This window comes from Vicia villosa, linkage group LG1 (assembly GCF_029867415.1).
Source record: "Vicia villosa cultivar HV-30 ecotype Madison, WI linkage group LG1, Vvil1.0, whole genome shotgun sequence".
NCBI classification, from domain to species: Eukaryota; Viridiplantae; Streptophyta; class Magnoliopsida; order Fabales; family Fabaceae; genus Vicia; species Vicia villosa.
This window is the reverse complement of record NC_081180.1, coordinates 101,842,365-101,866,440: the sequence shown is the minus strand read 5'-3', so window position 1 is coordinate 101,866,440 and position 24,076 is coordinate 101,842,365. Positions and strand designations below refer to the sequence as shown.

The 24,076-nt window shown below is 37.6% G+C and overlaps 1 protein-coding gene across 1 annotated transcript; it reads left to right on the top strand.

Moving 5' to 3' along the window:
* Positions 1 to 6,712: 6,712 nt before the first annotated feature.
* LOC131650399 (uncharacterized) lies at positions 6,713 to 23,221 on the top strand. Its single transcript, XM_058920113.1, has 2 exons — positions 6,713 to 7,166; positions 23,112 to 23,221. Exons 1-2 carry the CDS (start codon positions 6,713 to 6,715, stop codon positions 23,219 to 23,221), a joined length of 564 nt encoding a protein of 187 aa, XP_058776096.1.
* Positions 23,222 to 24,076: the final 855 nt, after the last annotated feature.

Here is a 24,076-nt window from a genome sequence, read left to right as displayed (position 1 = left end):
AAAAACTTGGGTTTTTCAGAGCTTCAAGTCTTTAGAGTCTTCAGATCTGCGTCTTCAGTACCCTTTGTCTTCAAAAACAAAAGTCTTCAGCATCTGGACTGTTCTTTAAGAATCTTTGTCTTCAGATCTTCAGCACTTGGTTTCTTCAGATAGCGTATCAGAGTCACTACTTTAGATCCTTCTGAAGTGCTTTGCTATTGTTCAACAGAACATGTGTAGCACAGAAACGTAACATGGACTTTTCTGATGATATGGCAGCGCCTTGAATCAGATCAGAACCTGATTGTTAAATTCTCAAAAATAACAAACGTTAGAGTATCAAAATTGTTCATACAAACATAATCATTGTTATCATCAAAACTCTGATATATATTGAATAACCAAATCTTGTTCTAACAAAAAGCACCTCATATTACATCAACAATAACTATAAGATACAAGGTAAAGGAATACAGTGCAATGAATGTAAAGAACTTGGGCACATTAGAACATAATGTCCTACGTGTCTCAAACCTAAAGGACTGACTACTTCTTGGTCAGATGATGAATCTGCTGTGGAAGAATCTGCTAAGAATGTGACTGCCTTAACAGTTAGATGGAATTCTAAGGAAGGCTTCAGAAGTGAAGAAATATCTCATGATGATTTAACTACTTCTTTCAGATAGCTATGCAACAAAAGTGAGGAAGTTTATCAAATAGGAGTGAAACAAAGAATGATCATTGTAATATCCTAATTTTTATTAGCTATTTATTTAATTGGCTTATTTGGTAATTTATTGATAATTTGTTATATTTTGGTTAATTGGTGTTTTAATTATTATTTAATTCTAATTAATTATCATGTGATATAATGGTTATTTGAATATTTGAATGTTTGAATATATGTGTATTTGTGTTATTTGGTTATTAGAGATATTAATGAGAGGATATGTTATTGGGCCTATTGAGTGAAAGTTGTTATTCTATTGTTCTACAGAATAATGGGAGTGGAGGATTTTCTTGATTAACAGATTGACGTTGACATGTTATTCAATGTTATGGGTATCCTCGAGAACAAGCAAGTTAAGATGGTTGCAATTAGGCTTAAAATTATTGTTGTTGTTTGGTGGGATAAACTTGTTCTTCAAAGGAAAAGGCAAAGGAAGGAGCCAATTAGAACTTGGAGAAAAATGAAACAATTAATATTGGAGCGATTTTTACGGGAGGATTATGAACATATTCTTTATAAGATGTACATCAAGTGTGTTTAGGGTAAGATAATAGTGAGTGAATACATAGCGGAGTTCCAATGTTTTTCTAAGCGCAATGAATAGGGAGAATCAGAGAGCTAGAAGGTGGATCGATACATCAGTGACCTTAAAAGGTTCTTGTAGGAGAAGATGGGTTTACAAACTGTATGGACCGAAGCAGAGGCATCCAATTTTGATTTGAAGGCAGAATTGATGGAGAAATCCCCTTGAAATTTCTCGTCTTTTTAGAAGGTACTCACCCTCATAATAGCTTTGAATCACCAAGAGACAAGAAGAAGAGTGCAACACCCCTGGATTCCAACCCTATGATTAAGGGAGCTAGGAGCTCTAATAGTGTGCATCAGGGTAAAACACCTTTCTAGAAACAGAATATTCCATATGTTAAACCCCATGGAGACATATGTTATTGTTGTAACAAAAAAGGGCACTAATCGATTGTTTGTCCAACAAGAAGAGTCGTTGTTATGGAAGAAAGGAAGGAAGATGAGGAAAGAGAATATCTTGCAGTTAAGAACGATGAATATTCCAATGTTGAGTTTGCATAGGAAGAATCTAATGAGAGGATAAAATTTGTGTTGTAAAAAATGTTACTAGCATCCAAAGATGAAGGGCAGCGCAAAAATTGTTCAAAACACATTGTTCTATCAAGAACAAAGTGTGTAATCTGATTGTTGATAATGGCAGCTCGGAGAATCTGGTTGTCATAGAAATTTGTAGATTGTTTTAAGTTGTTCACAGAATCACATGAGAATTCATATTCCCTCGGTTGGGTAAGTAAGGGCTCCAAAGTTCGAGTAACACTAGCATGCAGAGTTCATATCTCCATCAAAAAACATTACAGAGAAGAGGTACTTTGTGATGTTGCTGATATGGATGTTTGTCATGTTTTACTTGGTAGACCTCAGTAGTTTGATAATGATATCACATATCGAGGATGGAATAACATGATGATGTTTACATCGAGCCCACATAAAATTGTTATGTATCTTATTTTGAAATTTGATAAGTATACATGAGGAAAGAAGTGTAGTTTTTTGGTGATGACGCAGAGTGAAGAGGAGCTTGATGAGGCTATAAAAGAAACTGAATGTTTTTGTTCAGTGGTGATCAAAGGGTTGATGAATGTTGTAAAGTAGGAAACAATGATTCCAAAAGTTCTAGAGATCCTTGAGGATTTCCAAGAGTTGACTGTAGCGGAATTAAAAAATGATTTTCCTCCTGAAAGATATTCAATAATAGTTTGACCTCATTCTAGTGTATACCTTGCCGAACCTTCCTAACTATCATATGATCCCCAAAGAGAATTAGATTTTAAGGAAGCAGGTTGAAGATTTGTTGAAGAAAGGATTTATTCGTGAGAGCATGAGTCCCAATGCAGTACCCGTCCTTTTAGTCCCTAACAGGTGAATGGGTGCTAATAGGCGAGCCATCAATAAGATAATTATCAAGCATCGATTCCCAATTCCCTGTTAAGAAGAAATTGACGAGTTGGTATGTTTTAAGATTTTCTCGAAGATAGATTTGCATAGTGGCTATCATTAGATCAGAATCATACCTGTAGATGAATGGAAAACAATTATCAAGAGAAAATATGGATTGTATGGATGGTTGGTGATGCCCTTCGGTTTGTCAAATGCCCATAACACCTTCGTGCGATTGATGAATCATGTTCTACGCTCGTTTACTAGTTCTTTTATAGTGGATCATTTAGACGATATTCTGATTTACAGTAAGAAAAAGACAAAGCATTTGCAGCATGTGAGGCAAGTGTTGCAAGTCTTACAGGAGAACCAGTTATACATTAATTTGAAAAAATGTACATTCAACACCAACAAGTTACTTTTCATAGGTTTTGTTGTTGATGAAGATAAACTGAGTGCTATAAGAGAGTGGCCCGCACATAAATTTGTAACTTAGGTTCGTAGGTTTTGTTGTTTATCAAATATTTCATTACTATCATTGCACCTATTACTGAATGTTTGAAGAAATGGAAGTTTAATTGGGGGTTTGAGCAAGAGCTGAGTTTTGCGCTAATTAAGGAGAAGCTATGTACCGTACCGGTACTAGCACTTCTTGGTTTTGACAAGGTTTACCAAGTTGAATGTGATGCTAGTGGAGTGGGGATAGGAGCTGTTTTATCTCAGGAGAAGAAACATGTAGTCTTTTTTAGTGAAAAATGAAGCGATGGCCGCCAAAAATGAAGTACTTATGATCATGAATTCTATGCAATCTTTAGAGCTCTATGTGTAACACCCGTATATTTTAATTTTTAATTTAATTGGAAATTGAATTAATAATTAGAATTATTCTGGTTTTATGAAAATAAATTGGAAAAGAATTATTTATGGTATTGGGCCATGGGTGATGTTAGTAAGAAGGAGGTGTTAAGTTAGTAAAGCCCATTACTAATTTGATGTTATTTTCAAAAAATAATAAGGGAATTGGAGAGAAGGGATAGAACGTGAAAAGACTGAAGAATTGGGAACTCAAGAACGTGAAAGAGGAGCAGTAGAGGGAGAGACAAATCAAGAACTTTTGAATAAGATAAGGAGGGACTCTCCGGTTAACTTCTCTTATCGTATCTTAAGTGATGATATTGATTAGGCATATTATTTAGATCAATTGGATTATATGTTTAGGTTTTGGGGTTTTGGGGTTTTGGGAGATTTAGGTTGTTTTGTTGAATTGATTGGATTGATGAATTGATGAATGATTTTAGTGTTACATTACCTCTAAAATGAGTTATAATTGTAGTATGTTATGTTATTTGATGATGTTTTGGTTTGGGAACTGTTATGGTGCGACTGGATTGAGATTGGGAGAGGAAGGATGTCAAAATCGCAGAAAAAACTTTGTATCAACGCAACGTGCATCGACCTATGAAACTCATGCGTCGACCCGTAGGTTCCCAAAATACCAGCATGAGTCGACTCATGGGTCGACCTGAGCGAACCCGAGGAGGGCATAAAATTCTATGCGTCGACCTATGGAACTCGTGCGTCGACTCACAGCATACAAAATTTTTACAAATTTTCCGAAGGCCATTACTTTCAAACCGTATGTCCGTTTTTAGTGCCGTTTTGAGCATGATGAACCTTATCAGATAACCTATGTGTTAAAATGATGGGATGAGGTGTAACTTCAATTATTTTGAAACATGATTTTATTTCTTGATGAATGACGTATTGTACATATATGTGATGAGATGTGTTAATACATGTTATGTTTGAAATAATAATCATGTGATGATTTATGAGTTGTATAATGATGATAATTGGATGATATTAGAATGATGCTAATATATATTTAAACATACTTGATGATGATGATGATGATGGTATAAGTATGTTATATATGTTGCATTCATTCATAATCATTTGTTGAGGGCTGAATCTTGATGATGTGGGGATTCAGTGAAGGGCATAACTCCCATTGTGTGGAATTTATGCTGGCAGGGCCGTATCTTGAAGATGTTGGATCGGCCGGTGGGTTATTCCCATTGATGATGTTTGGTACCATATGCATAGTGTCAGTTCATTCATATGCATGATTTTCATAACATAATTGAATGTGTTTCAGTGTTATGAAGTGATGATGTGTTAGTTGTGTATTTGTTGAATTGTTTGAATATAATACAATTGGGTGATTAATATAACTATGATGTGTTATTATTTATGATGCAATAATATTTGTTAATTGCAATGAGACTCACCCTTACATGTTGTCATTTTCAGATTGAGGATAGCGGCTTTTACGACTTGGTGAGGATTAGCTCATGAGTCAGTGCGTTTAGTTTAGCATCGGGTGTCATGCTCAGATATTATAACACTGGGGAACGCGTTGTTTGAGTTTATGTTTATGAATCTATTGTTTTATTTTGATGTTTTGAGGGATATAGTTTCTAAAGATGTTGAACTATTCCATATGGCTGATTTTCCGCTGTGTTAACATGAGCAATTATGAATTGTGTTGAATTTCTTTAGTGAATGCATGACATAGACGTATGCTGTTTGTTTTAAAATTTGAATTGTGGCACCCTTGTTCTCATGTACTCTGAATAATTTATTTAAATTTCCGCGGGGTTTAGATGGGTTTTACAATAGTGGTATCAGAGCATAGTCGGTCGTTGTGACCAGAGTCTTGTGTCAGTCTTCCCTGTGTATGCGACTAGTGTGGGTTAAACATTATTGATAATTTTGTTCTGAATAAATTGTTTGTGATTTAAGCAGAGCAATGGATGGAAGAGGTGGAAGAAACGATGATGCTATCGCTGAGGCTCTGGGCATGATTGCTGGTGTGCTGGGAGGGAATGCAAATGGAGCTGGGATTGGTGCTGACAGGCAATTAGGGAACTTTCAGAGGAACAATCCTCTGTTTCTCAAGGGCACGCATGATCCTGAAGGTGCTCAGAAGTGGATGAAGGAGGTCGAGAGGATTTTCAGATTCATTGATTGTACTGAGAATCTGAAGGTGAGGTATGGTACGCATATGTTGTCCGAAGAAACTGACGACTGGTGGATGGCAACTAGAGCTGAACTGGATGCTGATGATGTAGCTATTTCTTGGGCTGTGTTCAAAAGAGAGTTTTTGAGAAGGTACTTCCCTGAAGACGTTCGAGGCAGAAAATAAATTGAATTTTTGGAGCTGACTCTATGTAATATGACGTTACCAGAGTATGCTTCGAAGTTTGTTGAGTTGGCGAAGTACTACGTTCACTACAACAATGATGAAGCTAGTGAATTCTCAAAGTGTATCAAATTTGAGAATGGTATTTGTGATGAGATCAAGCAAGGTACCAGAGGATCTGGCAATTTGTTGATTTGGTGGACTGTAGCAGGATCTTCGAAGAGGATAACATTAAGCTAAAGTCATCTCACTCTCGCGAGTTGGTTGACAAGAAAGGTAAGAAGCATATGGATAGAGGTAAGCCATATGGTAGAGGAAATCCTAAAGCTGGTGATTGGAAGAAGCCCAGTGGGGGAGACTCCAGTGCTTTTGTCAGGTGCTACAACTGTGGGGAAATTGGACATCGTAAGAATGACTGTAAGCTTGATCAAAAGAAGTGTTTCAAGTATGATAAAGTAGGCCATGTTGCTGCTGATTGTAAGAAGAGGGTTGTGACTTGCTACAACTGTGGTGAAGAAGGTCACGTTAGCCCACAGTATCCTAAACCAAAGAAGAATCAGTCTGGTGGGAAGGTATTTGCTTTGTCTGGGTCAGAGACTACTCCAGAGGATCGATTGATTAAAGGTACATGTTTTATCCATGGCACACCTTTAATTGCAATTATTGACACTGGAGCAACACATTCATTTATTTTGTTGGATTGTGCTAAAAGATTAGGATTAAAAAAATCTGATATTAATGGAAGTATGGTTATTGATACTCCTACGTCTGGTTCAGTAACTACTTCTTCTGCTTGTTTGAACTGTCCGATTGATATTTTTGGTAGGAAGTTTGGGATGGACATAGTGTGCCTTCCGCTTGAACAACTTGATGTTATTCTGAGAATGAACTGGTTAGAATTCAACCGGGTTCATATTAATTGCTTTACGAAGACGGTTATCTTTCCTGGAGAGAGCAGTGTCGAGAATTTGGCGATGACTACCAAGCAGGTAAATGAAGCGGTTAAAGATGGGGCTGCAATGTTCATGTTATTCGCATATCTGGAGGCGAAAGGGAAAGCGGTGAGTAATGAATTACTGGTAGTACGAGATTTTCCAGAAGTTTTTCCCAAAGAGGTTAGAGAGTTGCCACCTGAGAGGGAAGTGGAGTTTGCGATCGAATTAATTCCTGGGACGAGTCCTGTGTCGATGGCGCCTTATCGCATGTCAGCATCCGAGTTGGCCAAATTAAAGAGTCAATTAGAAGAATTGCTTGAGAAGGAGTTCATCCGTTCTAGTGTTTCGCCGTGGGGTGAGCCAGTGTTGTTAGTAAAGAAGAAAGAAGGTTCGATGAGACTATGCGTGGATTATAGACAGCTGAACAAGGTTACTATCAAGAATCGATATCCATTACCGAGGATTGATGACTTGATGGATTAGCTGGTCGGAGCAAGCGTATTCAGTAAAATTGATCTGAGGTCTGGGTATCATCAGATTCGTGTGAAAGCAGACGATATTCAGAAAATTGCGTTTAGAACGAGGTATGGTCATTACGAGTATACCGTGATGCCATTTGGGGTTACTACTACGCCTGGTGTCTTTATGGAGTATATGAATAGGATCTTTCATCCTTATCTCGATAAGTTTGTTGTAGTATTTATAGATGATATTCTGATATATTCTAAAAGTAAGGAAGAGGATGCGGATCATCTTAGAATTATGTTGGAATTGTTGAAAGAAAAGAAGCTTTATGCGAAGTTGTCGAAGTGTGAATTCTGGTTGAGCGAAGTAAGTTTTCTTGGTCATGTGATTTCCAAGAATGGTATTACCGTAGATCCGACGAAGGTAGAAGCAGTAACTCAGTGGGAAGCTCCGAAGTCAGTTTCTGAAATTCGTAGTTTTCTTGGTCTTGCAGGTTACTACAGAAAGTTTATCGAAGGATTTTCGAGGTTAGCATTTCCATTAACTAAATTGACCAGGAAGGGACAAGCGTTTATTTGGGATTCGAAATGTCAAGAAGGATTCCAAGAGTTAAAGAAGAGGTTGACTAGCGCTCTTATCTTGATTTTACCGAATCTGGCAGAATCGTTTATGGTATATTGTGACGCATCACTAATGGGTTTAGGTGGTGTATTGATGCAGAATCAACAAGTGGCCGCTTATGTGTCGAGGCAACTCAAAGTGCATGAGAGGAATTATCCAACTCATGATTTGGAGTTAGCAGCTGTGGTTTTTGTGTTAAAGTTGTGGCGACATTATTTGTACGATTCGATATTCGAAGTTTTCAGTGATCATAAGAGTCTGAAGTATCTCTTTGATCAGAAGGAGCTTAATATGAGGCAGAGGAGGTGGCTAGAGTTCCTCAAAGATTATGATTTTGGTTTGAATTACCATCCTGGTAAGGTAAACGTGGTTGCTGAAGCGTTGAGTAGGAATTCCTTGCATATGTGTATGCTAATGGTGAAAGAACTGGATTTAATTGAACAATTTAGAGATTTGAGTTTGGTATGTGAAGGCACTCCTAACAGTGTTAAATTGGGTATGCTAAAGCTTACTAGCGGTATTCTTGAAGAGGTCAGAGAGGGTCAGAAAGCTGATGTTGAATTGATCGATAAGTTGACTATGATTAATCAAGGAAAAGGCGGTGAGTTCAGAATTGACGAGAATGGTATACTGAGGTTTGGTGATAGAGTCTGTGTTCCTGATGTTGCTAAACTCCGAAAGGATATTTTGGAAGAAGGACACCGCAGTGGACTGAGCATTCATCCTAGTACTACCAAGATGTATCATGACCTGAAAAAGTTGTTCTGGTGGCCTAGAATGAAGAAAGAAATTGCAGAGTTTGTTTATTCTTGTTTAACATGCCATAAGTAAAAAATTGAGCATCAGAAGCCATCTGGGTTTCTGCAGCCGTTGTTTATTCCTGAATGAAAGTGGGATAGCATATCAATGGATTTTGTTTCGGGTTTGCCGAGGACTATTAAGAATTGCGAGGCTATCTAGTTTGTTGTGGACAGCTTGACGAAGTCTGCACACTTCATACCGGTAAGAATGGATTATCCGAGGGAGAAGTTAGCTCAATTGTATATTGAGAAGATAGTTAGTCTGCATGGTATTCCTTCGAGTATCGTGTCTGACAGAGATCCGAGATTTACATCTAAGTTCTGGGAAGGTTTGCAGAAGGCTTTGGGCACTAAGTTGAGATTGAGTTCTTCTTATCATCCGCAGACAGATGGACAGACTGGGAGGACGATCCAATCATTAGAAGATTTGTTGCGTGCTTGTGTGTTAGAGAAAGGTGGTGCGTGTTAGAACAAGATTTGTTCTGATCAATATTCTTAGTTTTGATGATAACAAGGATATGAATTTTGTGTGAGATAATGTGGTACTCTAATACATTGCAAATTCCCTTTCAGGAAATATATAAAGAGTATGCACAAATCAGCGCTCAGAAGCTTTGTCTTAGAAGGTTCAGCATGCAACATCAGAACATGGTCTGGCAAGACATCAGAAGATGGTCAAGGCAGAATCAGAACATGGGTCTATGGAAGCATCAGAAGAACTTGAGATCAGAAGCAGAAGCACTAAAGTTCTCATGGTATCACGCTCAGAAGCACTTCAAGGTCAGAAGACAAGAAGATGTTATGCATCAAGCTGTTTGACTCTGATGATATTCAAATATTATATTCACAAACATCAGATCAGAAGAAAGTACAGGTGGCAGGCTACGCTGACTGACAAAAGGAACGTTGGAAGCTATTAAAGGCAACGTCAGTAGACACAGCGTGAACAAGGCTCGAGGTAGTTGACAAAACTGTGAAACATTAAATGCAAAGCTGTACGGAACACGCAAAGCATTAAATGCGCCCAACGGTCATCTTCTCAAGTGCCTATAAATATGAAGTTCTGATGAGAAGCAAGGTTGACGATTTTGAAAGAACCAATTCTGAAAAACTTGCTGAAACGCTGTTCAAACTCATAGCTCAGAAACTTCATCTTCATCAAAGCTCACTACATTGCTGTTGTAATATATTAGTGAGATTAAGCTTAAACGTTAAGAGAAATATCACTGTTGTGATTATAGCTTTTCAGAAGCATTTGTAATACTCTTAGAATTGATTACATTAATTTGTAAGTAACTAGAGTGATCAAGTGTTGATCAGGATACTCTAGGAAGTCTTAGCTTGTGTCTAAGCAGTTGTATTTAGAGTGATCACGTGGTGGTCAGGATACTCTAAGAAAGTCTTAGCTTGTGTCTAAGCATTTGTTCCTAGAGTGATCAGGTTGTTATCAGGATACTCTAGAAGACTTAGTCGTGGGCTAAGTGGAAAACCATTGTAATCTGTTGCGATTAGTGGATTAAATCCTCAGGTGAGGTAAATCACTCCGTGGGGGTGGACTGGAGTAGTTTAGTTAACAACGAACCAGGATAAAAATAATTGTGCAAATTGTTTTTATCTTTCAAGTTTTTAAACTACACTTATTCAAACCCCCCTTTCTAAGTGTTTTTCTTTCCTTCAATTGGCATCAGAGCGCCGGTTCTAAGGTGCAAGCACTTAACCGTGTTCAGAAAAGATTCAGGAAGAGAAAAACGCTTAAGTAAAAGATGGCTGGTGAATCTCAATCAAATCCAACTGCATCTACATCTGGCTCTGCTGAGCAATACAACGGTAACAATGGTTATACTAGACCACCAGTATTTGATGGTGAAAACTTTGAATACTGGAAAGATAAACTGGAAAGTTACTTTCTTGGTCTAGATGCTGATCTATGGGATCTTCTGTTGGATGGTTACAAACATCCTGTTAAAGCTACTGGTGTAAGGCTCACGAGAAGCGAAATGACTGATGATCAAAAGAAAGATTTCAAGAATCATCATAAATGTAGGACTGTTTTGCTGAATGCTATCTCTCATGCTGAGTATGAGAAGATATCTAACAGGGAAACTGCCCATGATATATATGAGTCATTGAAAATGACCCATGAGGGAAATGCTCAAGCCAAGGAGACTAAAGCTCTTGCTCTAATCCAGAAATATGAAGCCTTCAAGATGGAGGATGATGAAGACATTGAGAAGATGTTTTCAAGATTTCAAACTCTGACTGCTGGATTAAGAGTTCTGGACAAAGGCTACACCAAGGCTGATCATGTAAAGAAGATCATCAGAAGCTTACCCAGAAGATGGGGTCAAATGGTGACTGCATTCAAGATTGCCAAGAATCTGAATGAAGTTTCTTTGGAAGAGCTTATCAGTGCCTTGAGAAGCCATGAAATAGAGCTGGACGCAAACGAGCCTCAGAAGAAAGGTAAGTCTATTGCATTAAAATCTAATGTTAAAAAATGCACTAACGCTTTTCAGGCTAGAGAAGAAGATCCTGAAGAATCAGAATCTGAAGAAGAAGATGAACTGTCCATGATCTCCAGAAGGGTAAACCAACTCTGGAAGAGCAAGCAAAGGAAGTTCAGAGGCTTCAGAAGTTCAAAGAGATTTGAACGTGGAGAATCTTCTGGTGACAGAAGATCTGACAAGAAGAAGGTTGTCTGCTATGAGTGCAATGAGCCTGGACATTACAAGAACGAGTGTCCAAAACTTCAGAAGGAGAATCCCAAGAAGAAGTTTCAGAAGAAGAAAGGTCTTATGGCAACATGGGATGATTCTGAATCAGAATCAGAATCAGACTCTGAAGGAGAGCAGGCCAACTTCGCGCTGATGGCTACAGAAGATGATGGATCAGAATCTACATCAGAATCAGATTCTGAAGAGGTATTTTCTGAACTATCTAGAGAAGAGTTAGTTTCCAGTTTAACAGAACTTCTGGAACTCAAGGCTCATCTTAGTATCAAATACAAAAAGCTGAAAAAGCAGTTTGAATTTGAAACTAAGAAGCTGGAATTGGAAAATTCTGAACTGAAGGAAAAAGTTTTAAATCTATCCAAAGATAGTGGATCTCCTTCTGAAATAGAAAAATCCATTCCTAGCATGAATCATATTCTGAAAGAATATGACTCGAGCTTCAGAAAGTTCTTATCTAGAAGTATTGGCAGAAGTCATCTTGCTTCTATGATATATGGTGTTTCTGGAAACAGAAGATTTGGTTTTGGCTATGAGGGTGATACCTCACACAAATTTGAACCTATTGATGATCTGAAGATCACATACAAGCCATTGTATGATCAGTTCAAATATGGCCATGCACATGATATTAGGCTCACTTCACATGCACAGAAGTTTAACACTGTTCACACCAAGAAGCTTGTGACACATCCTAAGAAATATCATGCTGACAAACCTAAAGAATATCATGTTGTTCCTCCTGTCAAATATTTTGCTAAACCCAAGTTCAATCAGAACTTGAGGAGAACTAACAAGAAAGGACCCAAGAAATTATGGGTACCTAAGGAGAAGATAATTTCTGTTGCAGATATCCTTGGCGGCAAAGAGGACAGAAAGCAAAATGTCATGGTACCTGGACTCTGGGTGCTCGCGACACATGACGGGAAGAAGGTCTACATTCCAAGACCTGGTGCTTAAACCAGGTGGAGAAGTCAAGTTTGGAGGAGATCAGAAGGGCAAAATCATTGGCTCTGGAACCATTAGTCTTGGTAACTCTCCTTCCATAACTAATGTACTTCTTGTTAAAGGATTAACGCATAACTTATTGTCCATAAGTCAATTAAGTGACAATGGTTATGATATAATCTTCAATCAAAAGTCTTGCAAGGCTGTAAGTCAGAAGGATGGCTCAATCCTATTTACAGGCAAGAGGAAGAACAACATTTATAAGATTGATCTTTCTGATCTTGAGATGCAGAAGGTGACTTGTCTTATGTCTGTTTCTGAGGAGCAATGGGTCTGGAACAGAAGATTAGGTCATGCTAGTTTGAGAAAGATTTCTCAGATTAACAAACTAAATCTGGTCAGAGGTCTCCCAAATCTGAAATTCAAATCAGACGCTCTTTGTGAAGCATGTCAGAAGGGCAAGTTCTCCAGACCTGCATTCAAGTCTAAGAATGTTGTTTCTACCTCAAGGCCGTTAGAACTCTTGCACATTGATCTGTTTGGCCCAGTCAAAATAGCATCTGTCAGAGGGAAGAAATATGGATTAGTCATCGTTGATGATTATAGCCGCTGGACATGGGTAAAGTTCTTGAAACACAAGGATGAGTCTCATTCAGTGTTCTTTGAATTCTGCACTCAGATCCAATCTGAGAAGGAGTGCAAAATCATAAAGGTCAGAAGTGATCATGGTGGTGAATTTGAGAACAAACTCTTTGAGGAGTTCTTCAAAGAAAATGGTATTGCCCATGATTTCTCTTGTCCTAGAACTCCACAGCAAAATGGAGTTGTAGAGCGAAAGAATAGGACTCTACAAGAAATGGCCAGAACCATGATCAATGAAACCAATATGGCTAAGCATTTCTGGGCAGAAGCAATAAACACTGCGTGTTATATTCAGAATAGAATCTCTATAAGACCTATTCTAAATAAGACTCCTTATGAATTGTGGAAGAACAGAAAGCCCAACATTTCATATTTCCATCCTTTTGGATGTGTATGTTTTATTTTGAATACTAAAGATCATCTTGGTAAGTTTGATTCTAAAGCTCAAAAGTGTTTCCTTCTTGGATATTCTGAACGCTCTAAAGGCTACAGAGTATACAATACTGAAACATTGATTGTAGAAGAATCAATCAATATCAGGTTTGATGATAAGCTTGGTCTTGAAAAACCAAAGCAGTTTGAGAATTTTGCAGATTTTGATATTGATATATCAGAAGCAGTAGAACCAAGAAGCAAAGCTGCAGAGGCTGGCAGTCTCAGAAGCAATGAATCAGAAGATCAAGTTGCTGCATCTTTAGAGAATCTCAGGATTTCTGAAGAACCAACAATCAGAAGATCACCTAGACTTGCTTCAGCTCATTCAAAAGATGTGATCCTTGGGAAGAAAGATGATCCCATCAGAGCAAGGGCATTCCTTAAGAACAATGCAGAATGTCAATTAGGTCTTGTTTCTTTGATCGAGCCAACTTCTGTTGATCAAGCTCTAGAAGATCCAGACTGGATAATTGCCATGCAAGAAGAACTCAATCAGTTTACAAGGAATGATGTATGGGACTTGGTTCCTAGACCAAAAGGATTTAACATCATCGGCACTAAGTGGGTGTTCAGAAACAAGCTAAGCGAGAAGGGAGAAGTGGTAAGAAACAAAGCCAGACTGGTTGCTCAAGGTTATAGTCAGCAAGAAGGAATTGACTACACAGAAACCTTTGCACCAGTGGCCAGGTTAGAATCTATCCGTCTATTAATTTCTTTTGCCACTCAACATAACATCACTCTTTATCAGATGGATGTCAAGAGTGCCTTCTTAAATGGTTATATAGATGAAGAAGTTTATGTCCATCAACCTCCTGGTTTTGAAGACTCTATGTCTCCAAATCATGTTTTTAAATTAAAGAAATCATTATACGGATTGAAACAAGCTCCTAGAGCTTGGTATGAACGTTTGAGTTCTTTCCTTATGGAAAATGGTTTCACTAGAGGAAAAGTGGACACTACTCTCTTTTGTAAAACATTTAAAAAGGATATTTTAATTTGTCAAATATATGTTGATGATATTATCTTTGGAACATCTAATGCTACACTTGGAAAGGAGTTTGCTGAGTCTATGCAGGCTGAATTTGAAATGAGCATGATGGGAGAACTCAAGTATTTCCTTGGGATTCAAATCAACCAAACTTCTGATGGAACCTATGTTCATCAAACGAAGTATGTGAAAGAACTGCTGAAGAAGTTTAATCTTTCTGAAAGCAAAGAAGCCAAAACTCCTATGCATCCAACATGTGTCCTAGGTAAGGATGAGGTAAGTAAGAAGGTAGATCAGAAGTTGTACAGAGGTATGATTGGATCTCTTCTATACCTAACTGCTTCTAGACCCGACATTCTCTTTAGTGTTTGTTTGTGTGCTAGATTCCAATCAGATCCGAGAGAATCTCATTTAACTGCGGTTAAGAGAATTCTGAGGTATCTGAAAGGTACTACTAATGTTGGTTTGGTTTACAGAAGATCCAAAGAATACAACTTAGTAGGATTCTGTGATGCTGACTATGCTGGAGGTAGAATTGAAAGGAAAAATACTTCTGGAAGTTGTCAATTTCTTGGAAGTCATCTGATCTCATGGTACAGCAAGAAGCAAGCTACAATTGCCCTCTCAACAACAGAAGCAGAATATGTTGCTGCTGCTGGATGTAGCACACAAATGCTCTGGATGAGAAGTCAGCTAGAAGATTATCAGATATATGAGAGTAACATTCCTATTTTCTGTGATAATACTTCTGCTATATGTTTATCTAAGAATCCTATCTTACATTCAAAAGCTAAACATATTGAGATTAAACATCATTTCATAAGGGACTATGTTCAGAAGGGTGTTATATCTTTAAACTTTGTGGATACAGACCATCAATGGGCTGATATCTTTACAAAACCCCTTGCTGAAGATAGGTTTAAGTTCATTCTGAAGAATATCAGTATGGATTTATGCCCAGAATGAGAAGATGAGAAGATCTTATGTATGAGTATCTTCTGAAATGAGACTGGATTAGTCTTTTATAAGAAGTTCTGTTTGTAATCAATTAGAAGTAGTGATTCAGTTATTACTAACGTTTCATTGTCTAAGTTGATTCAGAATCTCTTTAAAAGTAAAACAGCTGTAACTGGCTATCCAGATGGTAAACACGTGTTCATTTTTTCTGGACAAACGTGCGTGCAGTTGAGGGGACGTCTACTTAGGTAACTGTGCTAATCACTTCTTTTGTCATTATTATCTCTCCTCACGTCATGTAACATTAAATGCCATTCATCATTTCTTTTATTGTCCTTTACGTTTTTATATCCGTCAAACGTTTCCCTTCCCTAGAACGTTTTCCTTCCCCACATTCCCTCTATTTATTTCTCCATTTCTTTGCATTCTTCAATCAATCTTTGTGCTCTCGCTTTCTTTCTCTCATTTTTCTATGAATATCTTTTGTGATAACCCTAGTTCATTCTTCATCGATCTAGCATTCATCATGAATCCTTCGCCCAGTTCTCTTCATCAAAACTTTAAACCTGTTGAAGAAACTAAGTCTCAAAAGTGGATGATCTATTTGAATAGAACGGATGGAAGGGTTAATCGGTTACAGGATGAGAAACATATCTCGGGATGGCATTCCAAGTCTTTTCTCATGTCAGATCTCTTCCTTGATGCTGTTATTAACCTTTGTCCAAAGGAAGAAGACTTTCTTAAGATATTGGATGAAGTTAGGTTCCCTAAGGACTTAACTTCTATGTTAAGGGAAAGCCCATCTGAGAATATGCTCTCTCCTGGTGAACTGTTCTGAGTTCCTCTTTTGTATTCATTTACTTCTTTCTCTGGGAGCTGCTCAGGCATGAAGAATTTCAAGCTTTCATGGCTGAACAAACTGAGAAGACCGCAGGGATTCATGATATGTTAGCTAAGATTGTCTAAGCTAGGGTTGTAGTTCGTTAGTCTTTGTAGTTTTCCTTCCTTGTTGCATCTGTTTTCTGCATACATCTTTTGTAATCCTGTTTGTTTAATCAATGAAAAGTTTATTTCTGTTTCTTTCCTTTGTCGTTTTCTACATCTGAATCTTTTATATTCTTTTTGATGTTATGACAAAAAGGGGGAGAAAATATATGATAAATGATCTGATTAATATTATCAGGTATCGGGTAAAAAGACCCCACATTTCTAATAGAACTTGCAAAGTTCTATGTTTTTAAGTTGTGTTGTTGCAGGAATCGAAGATTCAAGATCAACATTAGAAGCAACAAGATGAATCAAGCTCTTGGATTCTTGAAGCAAGCTGAGTGCTATGAAGCTTCAGAATCAGAAGCAAGAAGGAAGAATGTTCAGATATTCTGATGATAGAATATGATCTGATTCTGAATGTCTATTTGTTCTGATACATTTTATATGGATCTGATACATTCTATATGGCCTATATGGCTCTGATACATATTATGTGTTTTCTGAAACATATTTTATGTTCTGATTCATTCATGCTGACTTTTGTCGTTTAGTTTTGTTCTGTAACATTTCAGGATGTAGAGATGCTCTGATGAAGCTCTGGTACATTCAACAATGTTCTGATACAATCTAGCATGAAGTGAAGTAAGAAGAAATTCAAGCTCTGAAGTTGTCCCAATAGAAGCAAGAATCAGAAGCTGTGAATGTTCTGAAGCTGTCCGATGGAAGCAAAAGTCAGAAGCTGTGAATGTTCTGAAGATCAAAGAAATTCAAGTTCTGAAGCTGTCCGATGGAAGCAAAAGTCAGAAGCTGTGAATGTTCTGAAGATCTAAAGAAATTCAATGTTCTGAAGCTGTTCTATGGAAGCAGAAATCAGAAGTCATGAATGTTCTGAAGATCAAGCACTGTGAACGTCTCTACCGAAATAATCAGGGAAGTCTTTTATTATTAAAATTCTTCCAGTATTAATTTCAGGGGGAGATTATTCATCTCAGGGGGAGATTGTTAATCTCAGGGGGAGACATATTCACATGCTTATGCTATAGCTGTGTAATTGTCTTTAGCCGTCTGCTCTTTCTGATCGCAAATTCATATCATTTATATATGTTTTTGTCATCATCAAAAAGGGGGAGATTGTTAGAACAACATTTGTTCTGATCAATATTCTTAGTTTTGATGATAACAAGGATATGAATTTTGTGTGAGATAATGTGGTACTCTAATACATTGCAAATTCCCTTTCAGGAAATATATAAAGAGTATGCACAAATCAGCGCTCAGAAGCTTTGTCTCAGAAGGTTCAGCATGCAACATCAGAACATGGTCTGGCAAGACATCAGAAGATGGTCAAGGCAGAATCAGAACATGGGTCTATGGAAGCATCAGAAGAACTTGAGATCAGAAGCAGAAGCACTGAAGTTCTCATGGTATCACGCTCAGAAGCACTTCAAGGTCAGAAGACAAGAAGATGCTATGCACCAAGCTGTTTGACTCTGATGATATTCAAATATTATATTCACAAACATCAGATCAGAAGAAAGTACAGGTGGCAGGCTACGCTGACTGACAAAAGGAACGTTGGAAGCTATTAAAGGCAACGTCAGTAGACACAGCGTGAACAAGGCTCGAGGTAGTTGACAAAAGCGTGAAACATTAAATGCAAAGCTGTACGGAACACGCAAAGCATTAAATGCGCCCAACGGTCATCTTCTCAAGTGCCTATAAATATGAAGTTCTGATGAGAAGCAAGGTTGACGATTTTGAAAGAACCAATTCTAAAAAACTTGCTGAAACGCTGTTCAAACTCATAGCTCAGAAACTTCATCTTCATCAAAGCTCACTACATTGCTGTTGTAATATATTAGTGAGATTAAGCTTAAACGTTAAGAGAAATATCACTGTTGTGATTATAGCTTTTCAGAAGCATTTGTAATACTCTTAGAATTGATTACATTAATTTGTAAGTAACTAGAGTGATCAAGTGTTGATCAGGATACTCTAGGAAGTCTTAGCTTGTGTCTAAGCAGTTGTATTTAGAGTGATCACGTGGTGGTCAGGATACTCTAAGAAAGTCTTAGCTTGTGTCTAAGCATTTGTTCCTAGAGTGATCAGGTTGTGATCAGGATACTCTAGAAGACTTAGTCGTGGGCTAAGTGGAAAACCATTGTAATCTGTTGCGATTAGTGGATTAAATCCTCAGGTGAGGTAAATCACTCCGTGGGGGTGGACTGGAGTAGTTTAGTTAACAACGAACCAGGATAAAAATAACTGTGCAAATTGTTTTTATCTTTCAAGTTTTTAAACTACACTTATTCAAACCCCCCCTTTCTAAGTGTTTTTCTATCCTTCAGTGCGTGGGACAGTTATTTACCGTTGATTGAGTTTACCTACAACAATAGCTATCATTCGAGCATTGATATGGCTCAGTTTGAGGCTTTGTATGGTAGGAGATGTAGGACGCCGTTGTGTTGGTACGAATTTGGTGAGAGTGCTGTGATCGGGCTAGAAATTGTGCAACAAACTACGGAAAAGATTAAGATGATTCAGGAGAAAATGAAAGCTTCTCAGAGTCGTCAGAAGAGTTATCACGACATGAGAAGGAAGACACTTGAGTTTCAAGAGGGGGGTCATGTATTTATGAGGGTTACTACTATGACGGGCATTGGCCGAGCGTTGAAGTCAAAGAAGTTGGCACCCTGTTTCATTGGTCCGTTTCAGATTTTTGAGAAGGTAGGAGAAGTAGCCTATCGTATTGCTTTACCGCCGATGCTTACAAATTTTCACAATGTATTTCATGAAGGATAGAAAAACACTTAGAAAGGGGGGGTTTGAATAAGTGTAGTCTAAAAACTTGAACGATAAAAACAATATGCACAGTTATTTTTATCCTGGTTCGTTGTTAACTAAAATACTCCAGTCCACCCCCACAGAGTGATTTACCTCACCTGAGGATTAAATCCACTAATCGCAACAGATTACAATGGTTTTCCACTTAGTCCGCGACTAAGTCTTCTAGAGTATCCTGATCACAACCTGATCACTCCAGGAACAAATGCTTAGACACAAGCTAAGACTTTCTTAGAGTATCCTGACCACCACGTGATCACTCTAAATACAACTGCTTAGACACAAGCTAAGACTTCCTAGAGTATTCTGATCAACACTTGATCACTTTAGTTACTTACAAATTAATGTAATCAAATAAGAGTTTTACAATGCTTCTTAAAAGCTATAATCACAACAGTGATATTTCTCTTAACGTTTAAGCTTAATCTCACTAATATATTACAACAGCAATGTAGTGAGCTTTGATGAAGATGAAGTTTCTGAGCTTTGAATTTGAACAGCGTTTCAGCAAGTCTTTCAGAATAATTTCGTTCAGAATTGGTTCAGAGTTGTTAACCTTGCTTCTCATCAGAACTTCATATTTATAGGCGTTTGAGAAGATGACCGTTGGGCGCATTTAATGCTTTGCGTATTCCGTACAGCATTGCATTTAATGTTTCACGCTTTTGTCAACTACCTCGAGCCTTGTTCACGCTGTGTCTACTGACGTTGCCTTTAATAGCTTCCAACGTTCCTTTTGTCAGTCAGCGTAGCCTGCCACCTGTACTTTCTTCTGATCTGATGTTTGTGAATAAAATATTTGAATATCATCAGAGTCAAACAGCTTGGTGCATAGCATCTTCTTGTCTTCTGACCTTGAAGTGCTTCTGAGCGTGATACCATGAGAACTTCAGTGCTACTGCTTCTGATCTCAAGTTCTTCTGATGCTTCCATAGACCCATGTTCTGATTCTGCCTTGACCATCTTCTGATGTCTTGCCAGACCATGTTCTGATGTTGCATGCTGAACCTTCTGAGACAAAGCTTCTGAGCGCTGATTTGTGCATACTCTTTATATATTTCCTGAAATGGAAATTGCAATGTATTAGAGTACCACATTATCTCACACAAAATTCATATCCTTGTTATCATCAAAACTAAGAATATTGATCAGAACAAATCTTGTTCTAACATTTCATGTGTCTCAGTTGAGGAAATACATTGCGGATCCGTCCCATGTGATCCAAGTAGACGATGTACAGGTGATAGACAACTTGACGGTTGAGGCTTTACCTGTGAGGATTGAAGATTGAAAGCTGAAGAAATTACGTAGCAAAGAGATAACTTTGGTCAGAGTGGCTTGGGGAGGGCCGGCTGATGGAAATGTTACCTGGGAGCTGGAAAGCCAGATGAAAGACTCCTACCCGGAACTCTTTACTTAAGGTATGTTTTCGAGGACGAAAACTCTTTTAGTAGGGGAGAGTTGTAACACTCGTATATTTGAATTTTTAATTTAATTGGAAATTGAATTAATAATTAGACTTATTTTGGTTTTATGAAAATAAATTGGAAAAGAATGATTTATGGTATTGGGCCATGGGTGATGTTAGTAAGAAGGAGGTGTTAAGTTAGTAAAGCCCATTACTAATTTAATGTTATTTTCATAAAATAATAAGGGAATTGGAGAGAAGGGATAGAACGTGAAAAGACTAAAGAATTGGGAACTCAAGAACGTGAAAGAGGAGCCGTAGAGGGAGAGACCAATCAAGAACTTTTGAATAGGGTAAGGGGGGACTCTCCGATTAACTTCTCTTATCGTATCTTAAGTGATGATATTGATTAGGCGTATTAGTAAGATCAATTGGATTGTATGTTTAGGTTTTGGGGTTTTGGGAGATTTAGGTTGTTTTGTTGAATTGATGTGATTGATGAATTGATGAATGATTTTAGTGTTAGATGGCCTCTAAACTGTGTTATAATTGTAGTATGTTATGTTATTTGATGATGTTTTGGTGTGGGAACTGTTATGGTGCGATTGGATTGATATTGGGAGAGGAAGGATGTCAAAATCGCAGAAAAAATTATGTATCAGCGCAGCGTGCGTCGACCTGTAGGTTCCCAAAAGACCAGCATGAGTCGACTCATGGGTCGACCTGAGCAAACCCGAGGGGGGCAGAAAATTCTATGCGTCGACCTATGGAACTCGTGCGTCGACTCACAGCATACAAAATTTTTACAAATTTTCCGAAGGCCATAACTTTCAAACCGTATGTCCATTTTTAGTGTCGTTTCGAGCACGATGAATCTTATGAGATAACCTATGTGTTTAAATGATAGGATGAGGTGTAACTTCAATTATTTTGAAACATGATTTTATTTCTTGATGAATGACGTATTGTACATATATGTGATGAGATGTGTTAATACATGCTATGTTTGAAATAATAATCATGTGATGATTTATGAGTTGTATAATGATGATAATTGGATGATATTCGAATGATGCTAATATATATTTAAACATACTTGATGATGATGATGATGATGATGGTATAAGTATGTTATATATGTTGCATTCATTCATAATCATTTGTTGAGGGCTGAATCTTGATGATGTGGGGATTCAGTGAAGGGCATAGTTCCCATTGTGTGGAATTTGTGCTGGCAGGGCCGTATCTTGAAGATGTTGGATCGTTCGGTGGGTTATTCCCATTGATGATGTTTGGTACCACATGCATAGTGTGAGTTTATTCATATGCATGATTTTCATAACATGATTGAATGTGTTTCAGTGTTATGAAGTGATGATGTGTTAGTTGTGTATTTGTTGAATTGTCTGAATATAATACAATTGGGTGATTAATATAACTATGATGTGTTATTATTTATGATGCAATAATATTTTTTATTTGCGATGAGACTCACCCTTACATGTTGTCATTTTCAGATTGAGGATAACAGCTTTTACGACTTGGTGAGGATTAGCTCATGAGTCAGTGCGTTTAGTTTAGCGTCAGGTGTCATGCTTTGATATTGTAACACTGGGGAACGCGTTGTTTGAGTTTATGTTTATGACTCTATTGTTTTATTTTGATGTTTTGAGGGATATAGTTTCTAAAGATGTTGAACTATTCCGTATGACTGATTTTTTGCTGTGTTAACATGAGCAATTATGAATTGTGTTGAATTTCTTCAGTGAATGCATGACATAGACGTATGATGTTTGTTTAAATTTGAATTATGGCACCCTTGTTCTCATGTACTATGAATAATTTATTTAAACTGCCGCGGGGTTTAGAAGGGTGTTACATTATGCCAGTGGGACATTATTTGGTTTAGAAGGAGTTCATTCTATTCACTGACCATCAAGCTTTGAAGTTTCTTCATAGTCATAGGGTGATAAACAAGATGCATGCTCGGTGGGTGAGTTTTCTGCAAAAATTTCCTTTTATTATTCAACATAAGTCGGGGGCTCTTAACAAGTTAGCGGATGCATTGAGTAGGGGGCTTCCTTGCTAATAATCTTAGCACGCAAGATAATAGGTTTTGAGTGCCTAAAAGAGTTATATGAGAGTGATGTCGAGTTCAAGGAGTTATAGGCCAAGTGTAGTGGAAAGCCTCCTTGTGCAAATTTTCATACTCGAGATGGTTATCTTTTTAAAGAGGATCAACTATGCATTATTTTCTCCTCTTTTAGAGAGAAACTAATTTGAGACATGCATGGTGGTGGTCTTAGCAATCATCTCGGCATAGACAAGACAATTTCTAGCTTGGACGAGAGATATTATTGGCCATACTTGAGGAGGGACACCGGTACTATAGTCAATAGGTGTTATACTTGTCAGGTTTTTAAGGGTCATTATCAAAATATTGGTCTTTATATGCCTTTACCTATTCTTGTAGATATTCGGAAAGATTTAGCCATGGAATTTGTGTTGGACTTGCCTCGTACACAACGAGGTGTAGATTATGTGTTCGTTGTAGTAGACAGATTCTCTAAGATGACCACTTAATTTCTTGTAAGAAGATGATTGAGTAAGAACAAGAATGGTTCTGCATCTGGCCTTAGGTTTTGATGATAACTTTACATGTTATCATAAGGAACAATTATACACTAAAGGTTTTCTTTCTAACGTGTGAATTTTACCTTACAGGTTCTAACTCTAGTAAGAAGGCGCGTGATGTCATCAATGTCATCAGGTTCTGAATGCAACACTTTGGAAGAATACTAGTGTTGTGAGTGGAAGTTATGATTATGGAATTCTACTTATGCAACAGTTTCAAGGAACGTTAGTACAAGAGCTTATGATCACGACTTTATAAAGGAAACTTTGGAGGCCTTCAAAAGCTGAAGATGCTGAAGACGATGTTTTTTTAAACGAGTTCTAAAGATCTAAAGAAATCGCTTCTGAAGATCCAGTGCTGAAGACTCTGAAGACAAAGGTTCTACTAAACAAGCTCTAAGACTCAAAGACTTAGGTTTCAAGATTCAAGTTCGATCATCTATAACATGCTTCAATCAACATACATTCAGAATCCTCTGAAGACTTCGAAAGATCAAGTATGGATTGTGTCTGACGGTGAGCATAAAATTACTAATGTAAATTGTGGCCTCTACTCTTATAAGGTGGCGTAAGGATAGTCCAACCTGTACTTGCTATCTAAGATTCCCACCATGATCGTTGGGGACTTTACAGTTGTACTTTGCATTTCCTATTCTACCTTCCAATGAATATATCCTTCTCTATAAAGGAAACCATTGGAAGAATTTGAAATCAACGAATCAGTTCTACAAAACTACACCAAAGCACTGCACATACTCTGTTAGAGAAATCTTTGTACAATTTTGTATTTTAAGGAAGGAGCTT

Excerpts from the sequence above, each read along its gene's own strand:
- LOC131650399 (XM_058920113.1), top strand. The coding sequence starts at position 6,713 with ATGGACATAGTGTGCCTTCCGCTTGAACAACTTGATGTTATTCTGAGA. Across the intron at positions 7,167-23,111 it reads TTCTAGTGTTTCGCCGTGGG|ATATTCGGAAAGATTTAGCC; the intron begins GTGAGCCAGTGT and ends CTATTCTTGTAG.